This window comes from Arachis ipaensis, chromosome B06 (assembly GCF_000816755.2).
Source record: "Arachis ipaensis cultivar K30076 chromosome B06, Araip1.1, whole genome shotgun sequence".
NCBI lineage: Eukaryota > Viridiplantae > Streptophyta > Magnoliopsida > Fabales > Fabaceae > Arachis > Arachis ipaensis.
The window spans coordinates 27,425,126-27,446,758 of NC_029790.2; the positions used below are offsets into that span (position 1 = coordinate 27,425,126).

Genomic DNA, 21,633 nt, shown 5'->3' on the forward strand with positions numbered 1-21,633 from the left:
CTTTCAACCTCATCCTCTTTGTTACGTGGCTTGGTGTTATCTTCAAGAACTTCATCTTGTTTAATGAGAGGCGATTCAATTTTGGATAGAAATTCATTGATGAACGAGGTCATCTCTTGATCAACCTCTTCATATTCTTCAATTTCAATATACACCATGCCCTTCTCATCTTCCTTGGGAGGTTGTGCACACTCTTCTATAATTTCAACTCTATGTCCAACGGGTGAAGATTCCATTGTAGAGAGCAATTCATCTATGATTGAATCCATTTCTTGATAAACCTCTTCCAAGTCTCCAACGATGATATGTCTTGGAGATTGCGCACCCTCCTCAACATCAATATCAAGCTTTTTGGAAGAGTTCTCCATGATGCTACATTCCCATGGACTTTCAACATCTCCGAGATCTTCAACCACTTCTCCCCTTTCTTCAATGATCATAGGCTTCTCCAATTGTTCCAACACAAAATTTGACTCCTCCTTTTCCACCGAATTTTCCAATTTCTCCTTCATGCTTTGCTCTTCTTTTGACTTTTCACATGTGGTCACGGAAGTACCTTGAATATTCAAGCATTGGTGGGCTAAAGTGTGCACTACCTTAGTCAAGTTGGTCACGAACTCAAGTGTATCCCGTTTCATGGCCTCTTGTCCTTGAAGTAATAAAGTGAGGGAATCGTCTATTGGGGCTTGTGGTGGGTAGGAAGGTTCGTTGTTTTGGAGAGAGAGTTCATAATAGGAAGGTGGTTCTTTTTGGTAAGGTTGTGGAGATTGTGTGTATTGAGGTGGTTCTCGGTAGTGATCTTGATAGGGTGGTGGTTCTAAGGGCTCTTGCTCATAATGGTCATAAGAATATGGTACGGGTGGTTGGTTATATGAGGGGTAGGGATCATAGGAAGGTGCTTGGTATGGGAAGGCTTGTGAGAATGGTTGAGGTTTATGTTGAGGGTGAGAGTCATAGGCATATGGTGGCGGTGCTTGGAAGTCACAGGGTGATTCACCATAGCCATTGGATTGGTATGCATCATAGAATGGTTCTTCTTCATAGTGCATTGGTGGAGGTTGTTGCCATGAAGATTGATCATATGCATATGGCTCCTCCCACCTTTGGTCATCCCATTCTTGATACACTTCTTCATTATAGTCCCCATCACCTACAACATAGTTGTAATCACACTCATAGCCAAAATGAGAATTCATGGTGAAAAGATAAAATAAAAACAAAATCTAATAGAAAACAAAAGAAACAAAATTCTACAACTAGCAAATAAAGAAAAAAGCAAGATATTCACACTATTCACATATGTACAATAACCAATAACATAACACCATTGCAACTCCCCGGCAACGGCGCCATTTTGACGATTGGATTTTTGACGGTTTAGAATTTCACAAATGAAATCTCGTTGCAAGTATAGTTTCTAAACCAATCACTAATCCTTTCATACAAAAAGTTGTTTGTCACTAAAACAAACCCCTAAAATTTATAAACCGAAGTATTCAAACCTCGGGTCGTTCTCCCTAGGAATTGTAATGAAGTGTCTTGTTATTGGTTGTGAGTTATTTTGGGGTTTTGGATAAGAAGCATGAAAAGTAAATGGCAATGAAAATAAACTAACAACTATAAAAGGCTCTTGGCAAGGTGTGAGAACTAGAAGTCCTATCCTAGTTATCCTTCTCAATTGTGATGAGAATTGTTCATTGCTCCCACTTAGTCAACCTCTAACCATGGAGGAAAGTCAAGTGGATGAATCAATTTGATTCCTCAAGTCCTAATCAACTCCTAAAGGAATGACTAGCTTTAGAGGCATTCAAATCAATTAGCAATCTCTAATTATCAATCAACAAAGGAATTAGATAACTCAAGTGTCACTAATTACTCTACCTAGGCCAAGAGGAACGAGAGAAGTGAGAGCTTCTCTCTCTAAAACTCTAAACTAAAAGTGATTAGTGGTTGGAAGTGATGATTAGTCAAAAAGTCCTCATTTCCCTCAATCCCTCATCCTTTTATTTCTTTTCCTTAGCAATTTGGCGCCAAAAATGGGTTCAGAAAACCTCTCAAATCGCCAGGCACGTGTTGCATTAATGAGGTCATGTGCCATCATCGGCGCGTGCGCGCATGGTACGCGTGCGCGTCCTTGGCCTGTTTCGCAATGTGCGCGCGAGCGCCTTGTGCGCGTGCGCGTGCATGGCTCTGATTTTGCTTCTTTGACTTTTAATGCTTCTCTCCACTTGTATGCTTCCTTCCTTGCTTCCTTTGATCCATGCCTAGCCTATTTCATCCTGAGATTACTAACAAACACATCAAGGCATCTTATGGAATCAAAGAGGAAATAGAATTCATCAAAATAAGGCTTAAAAAGCATGTTTTTACACTTAATCACAAATACGAGAGAGATAACAAAATCATGCTAATTCCTAGGCTAAATGTGACAAAAGGTTATCAAGATGCTCTAAATTCAATACAAAACAAACCGTCAAATTGGGGTTTGTCAGAGTGCAGGGAGGTTAGAATCCAACAGCATCTGTAGTCCTTCTTCAACCTCTGAATCTGATTTTTGCTCAAGTCTCTCAATTTCAGACAGATATTACCTGAAATCATAGAAAAACACACAAACTCATAGTAAAGTCTAGAAATGTAAATTTTATTTAAAAACTAATAAAAATATACTAAAAACTAACTAAATCATACTGAAAACTATGTAAAAACAATGCCAAAAAGCGTATAAATTATCCGCTCATCACCGCACATGGGTAGATATGTTAAAATTTTTTTCTAAATACATTGCATGTAAACAAGCTAAATCTGAGTCATTACCACATGGTTTGTATACTCCTTTATCCATTCCTGTGCATCCTGGGGTTGATATTTCTATGGACGTTGTTCTTAGTTTGCCTAAAACTAGGAAAGGTTGAGATAGTTTTTTTTATTGTGGTAGACATATTTAGTAAAATAGCTCGTTTCATTACAAGCCATAAAACTGATGATGTAATAAATATTACTGATCTGTTCTTTAGAAAGGTTGTGCACTTACATGGTATTTCCCAAACTATTGTTTCTGATCAGGATGTAAAATTCTTGAGTCACTTTTGGAAAGTGTCATAGGGTAAGTTGGGAATAAAATAATTCTACTCCACTACTTGTCATCCTCAGACTAATGGTCAAACTGAAGTGATGAATAGGACATTGGGTACCATATTGCGTGTTGTTGTTGGTAAGAATTTAAAATTTTGGGAAGATTATTTACCTTTTATTGAGTTTGCTTATAATAGGATAATTCATTCTTCTATTAATTTTTCGCCATTTGAAATTTTCTATAGTTTTAATCCTTTAACTATTTTAGATTTAATGCCTTTACCTTTGAGTGATCTTGTTAGCTTAGATGGAGCAAGCAATGTTGAGAAGGTTAGAGCAATACATGCAAAGGCTCGTGACCTGATTGAGAGGAAGAAAATGCCACGACTGAACGGGCAAATAAGGGTAGAAAGCATATAGTCTTCAAATTAGGAGATTGGGTTTGGGTTCATTTGAGGAAAGAGAGGTTTCCTACTCAAAAAAAGTCTAAACTTGATGCTAGAGGAGATGACCCATTCCAAGTGCTTGAGAAGATCAATGATAACACCTACAAGATTGACCTACCAGGTGAGTATAATGTCTTAACTACTTTCAATGTTTCTAATTTCTCTCCTTTTGACATGGTCACAGATTCAAAGGACAAGTCTTTTTGAGAAAGAAGAGAATGATACATGATGTGAAATTTTTACAAGTCACAAACTATCAGCAAGTGCACCAAATCGTATCAGGTAATATCACGGTGAGTAAGTTATCATTCTCATGAGGATTAAAGGACTAAGCAACAATGATTGATTGATTATTCTAATTAGACAAATCAAATAAACAGAGGAATGGATGAGAAAAATTGAGCGAGCCTCTCCAAGGTATAATCAATTTGAATCGGGAGAAAATGCATTGATTTTGTCAATCTATCCACAATTACCCATATTGCATCAAGTCCAGTAGATGTCTTCAATAATCCAGTAACAAAATCTATCGTAATTTTCTCCAATTTTCACTGTGGTATCTCTAGGGGTTGTAAGATTCATGGCGGCTTCTGATGTTCCACCTTAATCTTCTGACAAGTAACGCACTTCGAAATGAAGGCAGCCACATCTTTCTTTAGTCCTGGCCACCAAAATATCTGCTTTAAATTCTGATACATCTTAATCACACCGGGATGCATGAAAATCTGCTCTGATGGGCTTCCATTAGGATTTCCTTTCCAAACTCACCTGATTGGGCACATAAATTCTATTCTTGTATCTCCACAACCCGTCTTTGTCCTAGCTTAGGTCTTCTGTTTTGTCTATCTTTATTCGTGCCAAAAGAATTGACATCTCCAAACCAAAAGAGTTGACTTCTCCAAATTCTGGATTTGTGCTTGTTGAATAACAATCTTAAAATAAGAAAATATGTGTAATTGCTCCATAAAAACTCTATATGATGTCTCCTTTATTCCCAATTTTAATCCCTCAAATGCTGCTATCAACTCCTCTTCTTTTATCATCATCCAGAAAACACTTAAACTTTTTTAGCTTAGGACATTTGCAACCACATTTTCCTTTCCTGGATAGTAACTCAACTTAAAATAATAATCTTTTAGAAACTCCATCCAATGTCGCTGTCTCATATTAAGATTCTTCTTATAAAAGATATACTTTAAACTCTTGTGATCAGAAAAGTCCTCAAACTGAGCACCGCATAGGTAATGCCTCTATATTTTGAGAGCAAAAATCACCGCGGTTAATTTCAAATCCTGCGTCGGATAGTTCCTTTTGTGGGATCTTAGCTGTCTTAAGGCGTAAGCCACCACATTCCTGTTTTGCATTAACACACATTCTAATCCTTTGTAGAAAGCATCACAGTATACCTCAAAAGGTTCCTGTGGATCCAGTAGTGTTAATATTGGTACTTTTGTTAATTTCTCCTTCAGGGTTTCAAAATTCCTTTCGCACTCAATCGTCCACACAAATGGAACTTCTTTCCGCATGAGGCGCATCAAAAGTAAGGCTATTTGTTAAAATCCTCTAATGAATCATCGGTAGTACCCTGCCAATCTTAGAAAATTCTAAACTTCCGTTACAACCATAGGTTGTTCCCATGTACTACAGCTTTAATCTTCCAACAATCCACTGATATTCCTCCTTGCGTTATCATGTATCCTAAGAATGCCACTTCGGTCATACAACTTTCGTGCCCTTAATATTTGCAACACAATTCTCATATTTTCTTTATGTTCTGCTTCCGTCTTAGAATAAATAAGGACATCGTCTATGAAAACTATCACGAATCAGTCTAGATACGGACGGAAAATGCGATTAATATAATCCATGAATATCATACGAGCATTAGTTAGTCCAAATGACATAACTGTATATTCATAGTGACCATACCTAGTTCTAAAGATAGTTTTCTTTATATTCGACTCCTTCACCCGAATTTAATGGTAACCCGATCGCAACTCAATCTTAGAAAACAGTTACACTCTTTAACTGGTCCATCAAAAGAAGCAATAAATAACTGGGTAAAAAACGTATTTAAGCCAAGAGAAGAAATTTGTTACACAAATCAGCCAAATAGAAATTTGATTCGTCAATCAACCAAAGCATGTTATTATGTAATTCGAAGCAACTTCTTTCGAATTACATTCCTACATAATTCGAAACAATATAGTTCGAATTATGCACAAGCGTTTTGTGAAGGTAAATTGAAGCAACTTGGTTCGATTTACTCCTTGGTTTCGTTTCTATATAATTCGAATGGGGCTGATTCGAATTACTATGCATTGAGCTATTACTCTATTACAAATTTTTATAGTATTCCAAACATCTTTTAAGTCATTTTTTAAAATTATTTTACATGGAATAAAATATTTTTTTGTAGTATAATTTAAAAAAAATATTAAAAAAATTTATTAAAAAATATATTTACTCAAATTTTAAATATAATACTCTTCTACATAATTAATAATTTAAAAATTAAAAAAATTATTTTATTTCATGCGAAGTAATTAAAGAGAAGACTAAATTTGAAGATAAATATTTATGCATGTAGTCAAATTTTAAATAAAATACTCTACATAATCAATAATAATTTAAAAATTAAAAAAATACATATTTTATTTCATACGTTAAAAAAAAAAGCTAACAAAATATTTAATAAATATTTTATTCCATATAAAATAATTTTAAAAAATGACTTAAAAGATGTTTGGAATACTATAAAAATTTGTAATAGAATAATAGCTCAATGCATAGTAATTCGAATTAGCCCATTCGAATTATATAGAAACGAAACCAAAGAGTAAATCGAACCAAGTTGCTTCGATTTACTTTCACAAAACGCTTGTGCATAATTCGAACTATATTGTTTCTAATTATGTAGGAATGTAATTGGAAAAAAGTTGCTTCGAATTACATAATAACATGCTTTGGTTGATTGATGAATCAAATTTTTATTTGGCTGATTTATGTAACAAATTTCTTTCCTTGGCTTAAATACGTTTTTTACCCTAAATAACTTGTAGTTAAACTTAACAAGATATTATAGATAAAATTATTTTAAATATTAAAACGTGTATTTAATATTTACCTAATAGGCTAATATCACAATTAAATTAAATATATTATTAAAAAATTAATAAATATTTAAAACGAACAATTATATAAATTTTTTTGGAATTAATACATTTTAAGTTTTAACTTTTGACACGAAATAAATAGATTAGTTAATTTGGTGTATCTATCAGTTTTCAGTTATGGTACATGATGGACTCAACGTGAATAACGACAAATTGAGATGGAGGAATCAAAGGGCTAATAATTGAGTTGAGTCACAGTGACAGTGTGCCGTTTAGCCTTTCCTTTTCTTTTCTTAATTTCTTCCAATTCAACGCTCCCGACAACTGCTAACGAAAGTACACGCAAACACACACATACACACACCCCTTCACGCTTTCCCTCCTCATCCTCTCTCTCTCTCTCTCTCTCCTGCCCATTTTAGATCTCAGACTCAACCTTCGTGCTTTACTTTCGGTATTTCCATTTTCCCCCCTCTTTTTAATTCACTTCCTTTTTTTTTTTTTATCTTATTTATGTTATAAATTGCGATTAATTAATTAAAGCGGGTTTAATTCAGTCAGGCGTAGCTCAAAGGAAGCATCGGTGTTGTTCGGTTTCCATGGCTGCTCCACCGGCTAGAGCTCGCGCCGATTACGATTACCTAATAAAGCTTCTCCTCATCGGCGACAGCGGTAAGATTTCTATGCCGATTTCACCTATTGATTTGTATATTTGCTGCGCCATTAGCTATGTTTTCTGATTTTTCATTTTCTCTACTTATTTGGTGAAAGGGAATGCGAAGATCTTAGGGTTTTTCTTATTGCTTCTGGCTTGCCACGCATTTTGTATGCTAGTATGTAACCCTTGCAAGACTTGGAGCTTTGTAAATTGAATCACGACTGTACTCTCTAATTTTATTCGTGCTCTTATTTAGCTTCAGTGATTAATGGATGCAGTATCTGTTAGGCATTGAAATTGAACTAACTGGTAGTTGCACAATATGGTTGTGTTTAGGCTTTGCTAGATTGGCAATGGTAGTTATCATTGGTGATGCTATTGGAGATTCATGTTTAATTTGTTTTTTATTCATGTTTGGGGATTCATGTTGTACGGTGTACTTGGGTCTCATTTCATATTCACATTGGCAGGTGTTGGTAAAAGTTGCCTTCTATTGCGTTTCTCGGATGGGTCTTTTACAACTAGTTTTATCACTACCATTGGGTAGGTTTTTCTTGCTTCATCCCATTTACTTTTCACCTGCTCTTTTTTGGTCTCTATATATTTTCAGATTTAGTAACAGCTACTAAGTTCTGCGGCATCCTGTTTGTTAGATGGTAGTTAGGCTGGTGGGTGATTCTGTTAGTTTATTATATCTTATTGATGATGAACTGCTCTAATTAGTGACTATATATAGCTCTCAGAACTCAGGTTATTGAGCTAACAAAGACGGGAAATTCCAACCGGCCTAACTATCATTTAAGTTCTAACATATCCAATTGAAGTTGCTAACTAAAAATGTATGGTCCAAGTTCCTAATTTAAGAGCCTGTAATGCTTAGATGACTCTGATCTTACTAGCACTGGTTATTTTTCTTTAGCATTGATTTCAAAATAAGGACTATAGAGCTTGATGGCAAGCGAATCAAATTGCAAATATGGGATACAGCTGGTCAAGAGCGATTTAGAACTATTACAACTGGTTAGTATATCAAATTCACAGTTTTCTTTTTGTTTCATTAGCATAACTAGATCTAGAAGTTTAGATTATTTAGTGCAAACTTTATCAGTCTTCAAATTTTCTATATATAATGTTTACTTGTTAGTTTCCATGATGTTGCTATTAAATAATGTATGTGCCTACATTTTTGTCCGTTTTGTTCTTCCAAACTGGACAGTAAATCTGAGTTGTAAATTTGATTTTTTTTCATGTCCTGAACAATATTTATTATCAATTTTCTGCCTAAACCCTTGTGATATTGTTAATTATTTAGAGGCTTATAGCCCTTTACTTTTGAAATTCGCAGAGTCAAAACACAATTTATTAAAAACATGAGACGCTTCTTCTGAGAAGCTACCTTCTGTGTGGGGGATGGGAGAAATGTAAAACAGATAGGTGACAGAATAAGCCAGATGTCTAGAGGAATTGTATTATCTTGGATATTGATATTACTGATGACTGACGAGTACGATAGATTTCCCAGTCTTCTCAAGTTTGCTTAATCATTTCAAAAAGCTAGTCAGCTTTTGACCTGGTTCAGTTGCAGAAATTTAAATGTTGTCATTCTATTTAAGTGTATGTTAAATGATGATCAATATTCAATAGACATGATTTGGTGGTCTTAAGTTCTTTCTGAAATTGCTGGTTTCATTTGGATGAAGCGCTTTTTATTAGACCGTGGTTTCCAGATTGTCTCCAGCAATGTCCTTGGAAAGTTATGGGCGTTAATATATATAGGTGTCAATCGTCATTGTCCCCACTGTTTGTCTTGCATGTTTAATCAAGATTCAAGATAAACTCCTATAACTTTTTTTTCTTTTAAAAAAACTATGAATATACTAGTATATTGTATGATATTGCTTTATCTTTCAGGTTTACCAATTCTGTTACCATTTCAAACATGTAAATTGTTAAGCTTCTCTCACAAGTATTTATCCTTCTTTTACAGCCTATTATCGTGGAGCTATGGGTATTCTGCTTGTGTATGATGTCACAGATGAGTCATCTTTTAACAGTAATTTTCCTGACTCTAGGCTTTTAGTTTTAAGTTAACTGTCATGCATCTTTTGTTATTTACCCCACATACTACATCTCCTCAAGTATGTGTGTTTTTTATCCAAACCTCGAGAGAATCACACTATAAATGCTAGTTGTTGTGATTGGAGAGCCTTAAGCCATTTAAACTTAGCTGAATCCCATGCTTCCGATGCCAAACTCAAGTCTCATGCAATGCAATTGGATCCCAACTATGGCATGCAATGCATCCCCAATAGCCTTGTGAGCTGGCCATGCACTAGCCCCCTTGACTAGTCTTGGTGAACATCGCAATGCTGGCATCACCATCTCTGCTGCTTGATTTTGTCTGAGAGCTGATAGATATGGTAGAAGGTTTTGATACTTATAGATACAAAGTCTGGCTGGGAGAACTGCACCACAAAAGGCCAAAGGTAGTCATTGTGATTGGAGAGTTCAGGAGCACTAATACCCCCTCCTCCCCTTACACGTGCACACACAAAAAAATTCCCATACTTTCAAGGTCTCTTTATGCCTTAGTGGAATGCCCTATTATTTTCACTTAACCCAATTCTTCAACTTGACAACTTGCAATGGGTTTTAAGTTCTTTTCTCGTGATAGTTAGACTCATTTCATCTTGTGTCCAGATATCAGGAATTGGATTCGTAACATTGAGCAGCACGCTTCTGACAATGTGAACAAGATACTGGTGGGTAACAAGGCTGATATGGATGAAAGCAAACGGGTATGTCCTTGCTTGCTGTCACTCTACCCTTGCCATTTTTTGGGTGTGCATGCACCCCTTTCTATATATGGATTTCTGTGCTTTTCATGATGCCCAATAATATTTTTCTTAGGCTGTGCCTACTTCTAAGGGTCAAGCTCTTGCAGATGAATATGGCATCAAGTTCTTTGAGACTGTAAGTGGCACTCACTACTCTAATTGAATTTCCATTATCCTTGATCTAGTAACACTAAGAGTATGCTTGTACAGAGTGCAAAAACTAATTTGAATGTGGAGGAGGTTTTCTTTTCGATAGCTCGGGACATCAAACAAAGACTTGCAGATACAGACTCAAAATCTGAGGTTTTGTTTTGAACTTTTTTTACTAGTTATTGTGGGTTACCTTGTGACCATTCTCAAATCAAATCGTTCTTATTCTCATCTATTTGATTAAATAGGAGACTTCATGGTTGCATTTAGTCTTGTTATTAAACACATCTCTTCATTTTTCCTCATAAATTTTCATTTTGATCTATGCAGCCCCAGACAATCAAGATTAACCAAGCAGATCAAGGATCAGGGGCTGCTCAGGCCACCCAAAAATCTGCTTGCTGTGGTTAATGGAGAGCTCAGAGGCACAAATTAGACTTGGAAATTTAATTTTGTCAATGACTAAGTCATTAGTGCTTGTATTATTATTTTAGAATTAACTACTCATTGGTGTGAATGGTAGATCTTCCCTATGTTGGGTTTGGGAAATTAATTATGCGAATCTGTTGCCGCTAAAATTCATTCTTTTCTGAGGAGCTCCAAATACACATTGATGTCATCTAACATCTATATGAAGTCTACCTTTTTCTACTTGGAACTTTCTTCGAGGCATTACGCTTGAGAGAAGCTTGGATATTGTAGGTTGCACCAGCTTTGTTTAAATAGTCTAAAGCTTTTGTACAAGTTTAACATGACATAAAAAAACTGTGCATTCAACAATCAGCATGGCCCGATCAACATCTATTTTCCATGGAGTGATTGCAAAATTAATCAAAAGGATCTAGCTTCTGAAGCACTTGTATGTATTTGCACCCCTAAGTACAAAAGTTCTACACTGTGAACAATCACGAAACAAGACCCAATAGAAAATGCATTTCTCTAGTGTCATGCCACTATTCGTTTATTCTAATTAGAGAACATATATGTAAACGAAGTTAGCTAGGAGAAAAATAGGAAAATGATTCAAACAAATAAAATAGAATATGACCTAAACCAACGCTACCATATTGGCATTTGTACTTACTCAACCACTTGAGTTAAAACCAAGTCAGCCTAATCCTCAGTATTTAGCAAGAAAGCTAAGAACACAAGAGAAAGGAAGCTTTGGTGGAAAAAATACTTTATTATTCAAGTGTTTGTTACAAATGACTCACACTCCCAAACTCTAACTCTCACCCTTATTTATAGCCATCTACCTCCTCAATGGATGGTTAGGATTAAATCTGATCAACGGTCTAGATTGATCATCTGGAACATTCACTACAAATATCTATCCTACCTCATTCTGTAAATATTTCTAGATTATTCAATACCACTATTCATACTTCTATATACATCCACACTCTTCTAGATTACTCTATGACCTTCTAGAGTCTTCTAGAACCTTCTAGGGTATTCCGAGACCTTTTAGGATATTTTAGAACATTCCAAAACCATCTAAAACACTCTCAAACACTCCAGAAAACTATACAAACACCGTTAAATCTAACCTTCTAAAATTTACCTTGACATTCTCCCCCACCTAATGCGCAGACGTCCTCATCGCGTTTTGTTCATGATAGCGCTCTAAGTGTTCTTGGAATTGCCACAGATTTTCACGAGCTTTCCAGCTAGCTTCGGTTATCGGGAGTCCTTCCCACTTGATCAAGTATTGGATACTTGGTGGTACTCCTCTTTGTCGCACAACGCGATTAGCTAAGGTCTCTTCAATTTCTTTATCAAAGGATCTAATTACCACAAGTGGAGCACGACTCGAGTCACCTTTACTCGATTCATCTTGCTCTTCATGATATGGTTTAAGCATACTCACATGGAAGACTGGGTGGATCTTCATAGAGGGAGGGAGTTGTACTTTGTAAGCAACCTCCCCAACACGTCCAATGATCTCAAATGGCCCTTCGTATTTGCGGATTAAGCCCTTATGAACATTGCGAAAGGCTTTGAATTGTTGTGAAAGAAGTTTAATCATTACCTTGTCTCCCACTTGATAGCTTGCATGCCTCATCTTCTTATCTGCCCATTTCTTCATCCTCTTTGCAACTTTGTCGAGGTAAGAACGAGAGACATCTGCTTGTTCTTCCCATGAATTAATCATATGATAAGCTCCAGGGCTCTTCCCTGAGTAAGAGGAAGAAAGAGAGTGTAGTGTAAGCGGCTGTTGTCCGGTCACAATCTCGAATGGACTCTTTCCTGTGGACTCGCTCCTTTGCAGATTGTATGAAAATTGAGCAATATCTAGAAGTTTTGTCCAATCCTTCTGATTAGCGCTTACAAAATGTCTCAAGTAATACTCGAGTAAGATATTCACTCTCTCAGTTTGCCCATCGGTTTGAGGATGGAAGCTTGTTGAGAAATGAAGCTCCGACCCAAGGAGTTTGAACAACTCTATCCATAGTCGTCCTGTGAAGCGTGGATCTAGATCACTAATGATACTCTTAGGCAATCCCCAGCACTTCACCACATTCTTGAAGAATAGTCGTGTTACTTCCTCTACAATGCAGTCAATAGGGACAGGTATAAAGGTAGCATACTTCGAAAATTGATCCACTACCATAAGAATAGATCCAAACCCCTCGGACTTTGGTAAGGCAGAGATGAAATCTAAAGACACATTTTTTCACGGTCGCTCTGGCGGTGGCAGAGGTTCCAACAATCCACTTGGTGTCTTGTTTTCAATCTTATCTTGTTGGCACACAAAACAAGTCTTCACATAACTCTTAACTTCATCCCTCATTTGAGGCCAATAATAGGAAGATTCAATAAGTGTCAAGGTCCTTCGTTGGCCTTGATGACCAGCCCATCTAGTGTCGTGTCATTCCTTCACTAGCTTTCTCCTTAAATTTTTCCACTTAGGGACGTATAATCTTCAGCCTTAGGTGTAGAGAAGGTTGTCTTCTAGCCAAAATTGTTTAGTCTTACCTTCTCTAGCCAATTTCACCAATTTCTTGTCTAATGGATCATGATGCAACCCTTCCTTGATAGTATGCAAAATATCTCCTTCGACCATGGAAATGGCTGCTAACTCAGCCTTATGGCTCAGCGCATCTACTACCACATTAGTCTTGCCAGGCTTGTATTCAAATTTGAAATCAAATTCAGCTAAGAAATGTTTCCACCTAGCTTGTTTGGGGCTTAACTTCTTCTGAGTTTAGAAGTAGCTTGTAGCCACATTATTTGTTTGACGATGAAGTGTGAACCAAGCAAGTAGTGACACCAATTTCTCAGACAATGCACCACCGTAGTCATCTCCTTCTCTTGGACAGGGTATCGCCTCTCTGTATCATTCAACTTGCGACTCTCAAAGGCAATAGGATGTCCTTCTTGCATCAGAACCCCTCCAATAGCGTAGTCAGAAGCATCAGTGTGGACTTCAAACACTTTTGAGTAGTCAGGCAGTGCTAGTACTGGTCCTTCTGTGATAGCAGCCTTTAACTTATCAAAGGCTTTTTGACACTCCTTTGACCATTTTCAAGAGTGATTCTTCTTCAGAAGATCAGTTAATGATGCAGTCTTGGCGGAGTATCCCTTGATAAACCTTTGATAGTAATTAGTCAACCCAAGGAATGACCTCAATTCAAATACCTTGTTTGGCGGCTCCCACTCTTTGATAGCTTTCACCTTTTCTTGATCCATGCAGAAAGTTTCATCTTTAATGATGTGTCCCAAGAAGTGGACTTCGTCCCTTGCAAAGGAACACTCTTCCTTCTTTACATATAGGTTATTCTCTCGTATGATCTTGAACACGGTTCATAAGTATTTTACATGTTCCTCCAAGGCATTGCTACAGACAACAATGTCATCCCAGTAGACCACTACAAACCAATCAATATAAGGAGAAAAGATCTCATTCATCAAGGTACAAAAGGTAGCAGGAGAATTGGTTAAGTGGTGCACAAAATTGTGATCATCAACAATGGCGCCAATAGAATTGGAGCTCTCAAACGTGAATCACACTTTGTCACAATTCCGCACAACTAACCAGCAAGTGCACTGGGTCGTCCAAGTAATACCTTACGTGAGTAAGGGTCGATCCCACGGAGACTGTCGGCTTGAAGCAAGCTATGGTCACCTTGTAAATCTCAGTCAGGCGAATTCAGATGGTGATGGAGAATTGATAATTAAAAGATGAATAAAACCTAAAATAAAGATAGACAAGGTTTAGACGTTCCGGATCTCAGGAATGGCCGCCAATAATTCTAGCCTATACCACGAAGGTTCCAATCTGAGATTAGAAATCCAAGAGATACGCATTCAAGCCATTGCTAGTAGAACAGAGGTGCTTGTCAGGCACATGTTCATAGGTGAGAATGATGATGAGTGTCACGGATCATCACATTCATCAAGTTGAAGAACGAATGAATATCTTGGAGAAGAAATAGACTTGAGTTGAATAGAAAAACAATAGTTCTTTGTATTAATTCATGAAGAACAGCAGAGCTCCACACCTTAATCTATGGTGTGTAGAAACTCTACCGTTGAAAATACATAAGAACAAGGTCTAGGGATGGTCGTGAGGCCAGCCCCCAAACGTGAAAAGGTCTATCCAAGTATGAAAATACAATAGCAAAAGGTCCTATTTATAGAGAACTAGTAGCCTAGGGTTTACAGAAATAAGTAATTAATGCAGAAATCTTCTTCCGGGCCCACTTGGTGTGTGCTTGGGCTAAGCATGAAGCTTCCATGTGTAGAGACTTTTCTTGGAGTTAAACGCCAGTTTTTGTGCCAGTTTGGGCGTTTAACTCCAGCTTTTGTGCCAGTTTGGGAGTTAAACGCCAGAATTCTTGAGCTGACTTGGAACGCCTGTTTGGGCCATCAAATCTCGAGTAAAGTATGGACTATTATATATTTCTGGAAAGCCCATGATGTCTACTTTCCAACGCAATTAAGAGCGTGCCAATTGGGCTTCTGTAGCTCCAGAAAATCCACTTTGAGTGCAGGAAGGTCAGAATCCAACAGCATCTGTAGTCTTTTTCAGCCTCTGAATCAGATTTTTGCTCAGGTCCCTCAATTTTAGCCAGAAAATACCTGAAATTACAGAAAAACACACAAAATCATAGTAAAGTCCAGAAGAGTGATTTTTATTTAAAAACTAATAAAAATATAATAAAAACTAATTAAAATATACTAAAAATATACTAAAAATAATGCCAAAAAGCGTATAAATTATCCGCTCATCACAACACCAAACTTAGCTTGGTTTAGCCGCTTAGGCCAGGATTTTATTCCTGTGGCCCTCCTATCCACTGATGCTCAAAGCCCTGGATCCTTTTTATCACCCTTGCCTTTTGGTTTAAAGGGGTATTGGCTTTTTCTGCTTGCTTTTCTTTTTTTTTCTTTTTCTTTTCTCTCTTTTTTTTTCTGCAAGCTTTTCACTGCTTTTTCTTGCTTCAAGAATCAATTTTATAATTTTTCAGATTATCAAATAACATTTCTCCTTTTCCCATCATTCTTTCAAGAGCCAACAATTTTAACATTCATAAACAATCAAATTAAAAAATATGCACTGTTCAAGCATTCATTCAGAAAGACAAAAGTATTGCCACCACATCAAAATAATTAAACTGTTTTAAAATTTGAAATTCATGCACTTCTTTTTCTTTTTCAATTAAAAACATTTTTCATTTTAAGAAAGGTAATGGATTCATTTTCATAGCTTTAAGGCATAGACACTTTGACACTAATGATCATGTAATAAAGACACAAACATAAATAAACATAAGCATAAAAATTCGAAAAACAGGAAAATAAAGAACAAGGAAATTAAAGAACGGGTCCACCTTAGTGATGGCGGCTTGTTCTTCCTCTTGAAGATCTTATGGAGTGCTTGAGCTCCTCAATATCTCTTCCTTGCCTTTGTTGCTCCTCTCTCATGGTTCTTTGGTCTTCTCTAATTTTATGGAGGAGGATGGAATGCTCTTGGTGCTCCACCCTTAGTTGTCCCATGTTGGAACTTAATTCTCCTAGGGAGGTGTTGATTTGCTCCCAATAGTTTTGTGGAGGAAATTGCATCCCTTGAGGCATCTCAGGGATTTCATGATAAGGAAATTCCTCATGCTCTTGTCCATGAGTGGGATCTCTTGTTTGCTCCATCCTTTTCTTAGTGATAGGCTTGTCCTCATCAATGAGGATGTCTTTCTCTATGCCAATTCCAGCTGAATTACAGAGGTGACAAATGAGATGAGGGAAGGCTAACCTTGTCACAGTGGAGGACTTGTCCGCCACCTTGTAGAGTTCTTGGGATATAACCTCATGAACTTCTACTTTCTCTCTAATCATGATGCTATGAATCATGATAGCCCGGTCTATAGTAACTTCAGACCGGTTGCTAGTAGGAATGATTGAGCGTTGGATGAACTCCAACCATCCCCTAGCCACGGGCTTGAGGTCATGCCTTCTTAGTTGAACCGGCTTCCCTCTTGAATCTCTCTTCCATTGAGCGCCCTCTTCACAAATGTCTATGAGGACTTGGTCCAACCTTTGATCAAAGTTGACCCTTCCAGTGTAGGGGTGTACATCTCCTTGCGTCATGAGCAAGTTGAATGCCAACCTTACTTTTTCCGGACTAAAATCCAAGTATTTCCCTCGGACCATTGTAAGCCAATTCTTGGGGTCCAGGTTCACACTTTGATCATGGTTCTTGGTGATCCATGCATTGGCATAGAACTCTTGAACCATTAAGATTCCGACTTGTTGAATGGGGTTGGTGAGAACTTCCCAACCTCTTCTTCGGATCTAATGTCGGATCTCCGGATATTCGCCCTTTTTGAGCTTAAAAGGGACCTCGGGGATCACCTTCTTCTTGGCCACAACTTCATAGAAGTGGTCTTGATGCACCCTTGAGAGGAATCTCTCCATCTCCCATGACTCGGAGGTGGAAGCTTTTGCCTTTCCTTTCCTCTTTCTAGAGGTTTCTCCGGCCTTTGGTGCCATAAATGGTTATGGAAAAACAAAAATCTTTAGCTTTTACCATACCAAACTTAGAAGGTTGCTCGTCCTCGAGCAAAAGAAGAAAGAAGAGAGTAGAAGAAGAAGAAATAGAGGAGATGGAGGGGGCTATGTGTGTCGGCTAAGGGGGATAGGGGGTGTGTATGTTGTGTGAAAATGAAGGAGTGAAGATGGGTTTATATAGGAATGGAGAGGGGGTTTTGGGTTCAGCCATATAGGGTGGGTTTGGGAGGGAAAGTGGTTTGAATTTGAATGGTGAGGTAGGTGAGGTTTTATGAAGGATGGATGTGAGTGGTGAAGAGAATGGTGGGATTTGATAGGTGAGGGGTTTTTGGGGAAGAGGTATTGAGGTGATTAGTGAATGGGTGAAGAAGAGAGAGAGAGAGAGGTGGGGTAGGTGGGGATCCTGTGGGATCCACAGATCCTGAGGTGTCAAGAATTTCTCATGCCTGCACCATGTGGCGTGTAAAACGCCCCTTGCTGCCAATCCTGGCATTAAACGCCAGGCTGCTGCCCATTTCTGGCGTTTAACGCCAGCTTCTTGCCCATTCCTGGCATTAAACGCCAGTCTGGTGCCCATTTCTGGCGTTAAACGCCCAGAATGGTGCCAGACTGGGCGTTTAACGCCCATTCTGCTACCCTTACTGGTGTTTAAACGCCAGTAAGTTTCTCCTCCAGGGTGTTCTGCTTTTCATTCTGTTTTTCCTTCTGTTTTTTCTTTCTCAATTATTTTTGTGACTTCTCATGATCATCAACCTACAGAAAACATAAAATAACAAAAGAAAATAGAAATTTAACATAGATAAGTAAAAATTGGGTTGCCTCCCAACAAGCGCTTCTTTAATGTCAATAGCTTGATAGTGGGCTCTCATGGAGCCTCACAGATGTTCAGAGCAATGTTGGAACCTCCCAACACCAAACTTAGAGTTTGAATGTGGGGGTTCAACACCAAACTTAAAGTTTGGTTGTGGCCTTCCAACACCAAACTTAGAGATTGACTGTGGGGGCTCTGTTTGACTCTGTATTGAGAGAAGCTCTTCATGCTTCCTCTCCATGGTGACAGAGGAATATCCTTGAGCTTTGAACACAAGGGAGTCTTCATCCACTTGAATGATCAATTCTCCTCTGTCAACATCAATCATAGCTTTTGCTGTGGCTAGGAAGGGTCTGCCAAGGATGATGGATTCATCCATACACTTCCCAGTCTCTAGGATTTTGAAATCAGCAGGGATGTAGTGGCCTTCAACATTTACCAAGACATCCTCTACAAGTCCATAAGCTTATTTCTTTGAATTGTCTGCCATCTCCAGTGAGATTCTTGCAGCTTGTACCTCAATGATCCCTAGCTTCTCCATTACAGAGAGAGGCATGAGGTTTATGCTTGACCCTAGGTCACACAGAGCCTTCTCAAAGGTCATGGTGCTTATGGTACAAGGGATTAAGAATTTCCCATGGTCTTGTCTCTTCAGAGGTATTCTCTGCCTAGTCAAGTCATCCAGTTCTTTGATGAGCAATGGAGGTTCATCCTCCCAAGTCTCATTACCAAACAATTTGGCATTTAGCTTCATGATTGCTCCAAGGTACTTAGAAACTTGCTCTTCAGTAGCATCTTCATCCTCTTTAGAGGAAGAATACTCATCAGAGCTCATGAATGGCAGAAGTAAATTCAATGGAATCTCTATGGTCTTTGTGTGAGCCTCAGATTCCCATGGTTCCTCATCAGAGAACTCCATGGAGGCCAGTGGACGTCCATTGAGGTCTTCCTCAGTGGAGATCACTGCCTCTTCCTCCTCTCCAGGTTCGGCCGTGTGGGTTGTGGTTATGGCCTTGCACTCTCTTTTTGGATTTTCTTCTGTATTGCTTGGGAGAGTACTAGGAGGGAGTTCAGTAATTTTTTTACTCAGCTGACCCACTTGTGCCTCCAAATTTCTAATGGAGGAAACTTTGAGTGGTTTTGATTAGATCAGAGACAATAGTTGCTAAGTCAGAGTGGCTTTGCTTAGAATTCTCTGTCTGTTGTTGAGAAGATGATGGAAAAGGTTTGCTATTGCTAAACCTGTTTCTTCCACCATTATTGTTGTTGAAACCTTGTTGAGGTCTCTGTTGATCCTTCCATGAGAGATTTAGATGATTTCTCCATGAAGGATTATAGGTGTTTCCATAGGGTTCTCCCATGTAATTCACCTCTTCCATTGCTGGGTTCTCAGGATCATAAGCTTCTTCTTTAGAGGAAGCTTCCTTAGTACTGTCTGTTGCTGCTTGCATTCCAGACAGACTCTGAGAAATCATATTGACTTGTTGGGTCAATATTTTATTCTGAGCCAATATGGCATTCAGAGTATCAATCTCAAGCACTCCCTTCTTCTGAGTTGTCCCATTATTCACAGGATTCCTTTCAGAAGTGTACATGAATTGGTTATTTGCAACCATTTCAATGAGTTCCTGAGCTTCTGCAGGCGTCTTCTTCAGATGAAGAGATCCTCCAGCAGAGCTATCCAATGACATCTTGGATAGTTCAGACAGACCATCATAGAAAATACCTATGATGCTCCATTCTGAAAGTATGTCAGAAGGGCACCTTCTGATCAATTGCTTGTATCTTTCCCAAGCTTCATAGAGGGATTCACCTTCCTTCTGTCTGAAGGTTTGGACTTCTACTCTAAGTTTGCTTAATTTTTGAGGCTTAAGCTCAAAGTTGTTTGCTCCAATGGTAGGGATTGAGATGCTTCTCCCATAGAAGTCGGGAGTAGGTGCAGTAAAGTCACCAAGCACCTTCCTTGCATTGTTGACATTGTTGTTTTCGGCTGCCATGGTTTCTTCTTCCTTGAAAAGCTCTGTTAGGCCCTCTAAAGAGAGCTGTTCTTTAGCTTCTCTTAGCTTTCTCTTCAAGGTCCTTTTAGGTTCAGGATCAGCTTGAACAAGTATGCCTTTATCTTTGTTCCTGCTCATATGAAAGAGAAGAGAACAAGAAAGTAGGGAATCCTCTATGTCACAGTATAGAGATTTCTTGAGGTGTCAGAGGAAAAGAAGAATAGAAGGAGGAGGTAGATAGAAGAGAATTCGAGCTTATCAAGAGGGATAGAGTTCGAATTGCACCTTGAGGAGGAGTGTTAGTCCCTAAAATAGAAGGATGTGAGAAGAGGGGAAAATTTTTCGAAGATAAATTAAAAAGATTTTGAAATAATTAAAAGAAATTTGAAAATTTGATTGAGATTTTCGAAAATTAAGATTAGGACAGAAATTAAGTGATTTTTGAAAAGATTTTGAAATTAGAAATTAAAAAGATATGATTGAGAGTTAATTTTGAAAAAGATGTGATTGAGAAGATATGATTGAAAATCAATTTTTAAAAAAAAAGAAAGTTTTAAAATTAAAGTTGATTACTTAACTTAACAAGAAATTAAAAGATATGATTCTTAAAATTTAAAATGTGATCCTTTCTTAATAGGCAAGTAACAACTTGAAAATTTTGAAGTAAATCATTAATAGTAGCAAGGATTTTCGAAAATAATAAAAAAAATGGAAAGAAATTGATTTTAAGAGATATGATTGAAAAGATATGATTTGAAAAAGATTTGATTTTGAAAAATTATGAAAATTTGAAAAAGATTTGAATTAAAAACAAAATCTTCCCTCTAGTGTCCTTCTGGCGTTAAACGCCCAGAATGGCATCCATTCTGGCGTTTAACGCCCAAAATGCTACCTTTTTGGGCGTTAAACGCCCAGCCAGGTACCCTGACTAGTGTTTAAACGCCAGTTTTCCTTCTTCATTGGGCGTTTTGAACGCCCATCTTTTTCTGTTTGATTCCTCTGCCGAAAATTCTGAATCTTCAATTCTCTGTATTATTGACTTGAAAAGACACAATTTTGAAAATATTTTTGAATTTTTTTATGATGAGAAATAATAATAAAAAATACAACTAAGATCAAATAAACAATGCATGCAAGACACCAAACTTAGAAGTTTGTATACTAAGAACTATAACAAATTGAAAATGCATGTAAGAAACAACAAAAGACACAGAATAAGAGAAATTAAAGATCAGAGCACTGAAATCATCAAGAACAACTTGAAGATCAATGAAGAACATAATGCATATATTCGAAAAATGCAAGAAGAATAAAAACATGCAATTGACACCAAACTTAAAAATTGATACTAGATTCAAACAAGAAACATAAAATATTTTTTATTTTTATGGTTTTATAAATTTTTTTTTGTGATTTTCGAAACTTATATAGAAAAGAAAATAAAGAGAATCAAAACTTTTTAATAAGAATTCCAGGAATCATGCAATGTTAGTCTAAAGCTTCAGTCTAAAAAGATTAGACATGGTTGGCCAAGCTTC

General features: G+C 37.4%; 2 protein-coding genes across 3 annotated transcripts; one reads left to right on the forward strand and one right to left on the reverse strand.

The window, feature by feature from the left end:
• LOC107648216 (ras-related protein RABE1a) lies at positions 6,877 to 11,025 on the forward strand. Of its 2 annotated transcripts, none has more exons than XM_016352183.2 (9): positions 6,877 to 7,088; positions 7,196 to 7,306; positions 7,763 to 7,835; positions 8,212 to 8,312; positions 9,280 to 9,345; positions 9,993 to 10,090; positions 10,203 to 10,265; positions 10,340 to 10,432; positions 10,610 to 11,025. In XM_016352183.2, exons 2-9 carry the CDS (start codon positions 7,234 to 7,236, stop codon positions 10,688 to 10,690), a joined length of 648 nt encoding a protein of 215 aa, XP_016207669.1. In that variant the 5' UTR covers positions 6,877 to 7,088; positions 7,196 to 7,233; the 3' UTR covers positions 10,691 to 11,025. The 2 variants fall into 2 exon arrangements, with proteins under 2 accessions (XP_016207669.1, XP_016207668.1); XM_016352182.2 differs by having other exon boundaries at positions 6,926 to 7,088; positions 7,192 to 7,306.
• On the reverse strand, positions 11,862 to 13,972 carry LOC107646734. Its single transcript, XM_016350898.1, has 5 exons — positions 13,922 to 13,972; positions 13,574 to 13,795; positions 13,259 to 13,409; positions 12,357 to 12,829; positions 11,862 to 12,257 (listed from the first exon to the last, which is right to left on the reverse strand). The coding sequence occupies exons 1-5, from the start codon at positions 13,970 to 13,972 to the stop codon at positions 11,862 to 11,864; spliced, it is 1,293 nt and encodes a 430-aa protein (XP_016206384.1).

What these genes read in the sequence shown, in the direction of transcription:
- LOC107648216 (XM_016352183.2), top strand. Translation starts at nt 7,234, where the DNA reads ATGGCTGCTCCACCGGCTAGAGCTCGCGCCGATTACGATTACCTAATA. An exon ending in TCTCCTCATCGGCGACAGCG is followed by an intron (nt 7,307 to 7,762) that starts GTAAGATTTCTA and finishes TCACATTGGCAG; the next exon opens with GTGTTGGTAAAAGTTGCCTT. An exon ending in GCATCAAGTTCTTTGAGACT is followed by an intron (nt 10,266 to 10,339) that starts GTAAGTGGCACT and finishes ATGCTTGTACAG; the next exon opens with AGTGCAAAAACTAATTTGAA.
- LOC107646734 (XM_016350898.1), bottom strand. Translation starts at nt 13,972, where the DNA reads ATGGATCAAGAAAAGGTGAAAGCTATCAAAGAGTGGGAGCCGCCAAAC. An exon ending in AGAAGGAGATGACTACGGTG is followed by an intron (nt 13,410 to 13,573) that starts GTGCATTGTCTG and finishes TTTGAATACAAG; the next exon opens with CCTGGCAAGACTAATGTGGT. An exon ending in CAAAGAGGATGAAGAAATGG is followed by an intron (nt 12,258 to 12,356) that starts GCAGATAAGAAG and finishes AATGTTCATAAG; the next exon opens with GGCTTAATCCGCAAATACGA.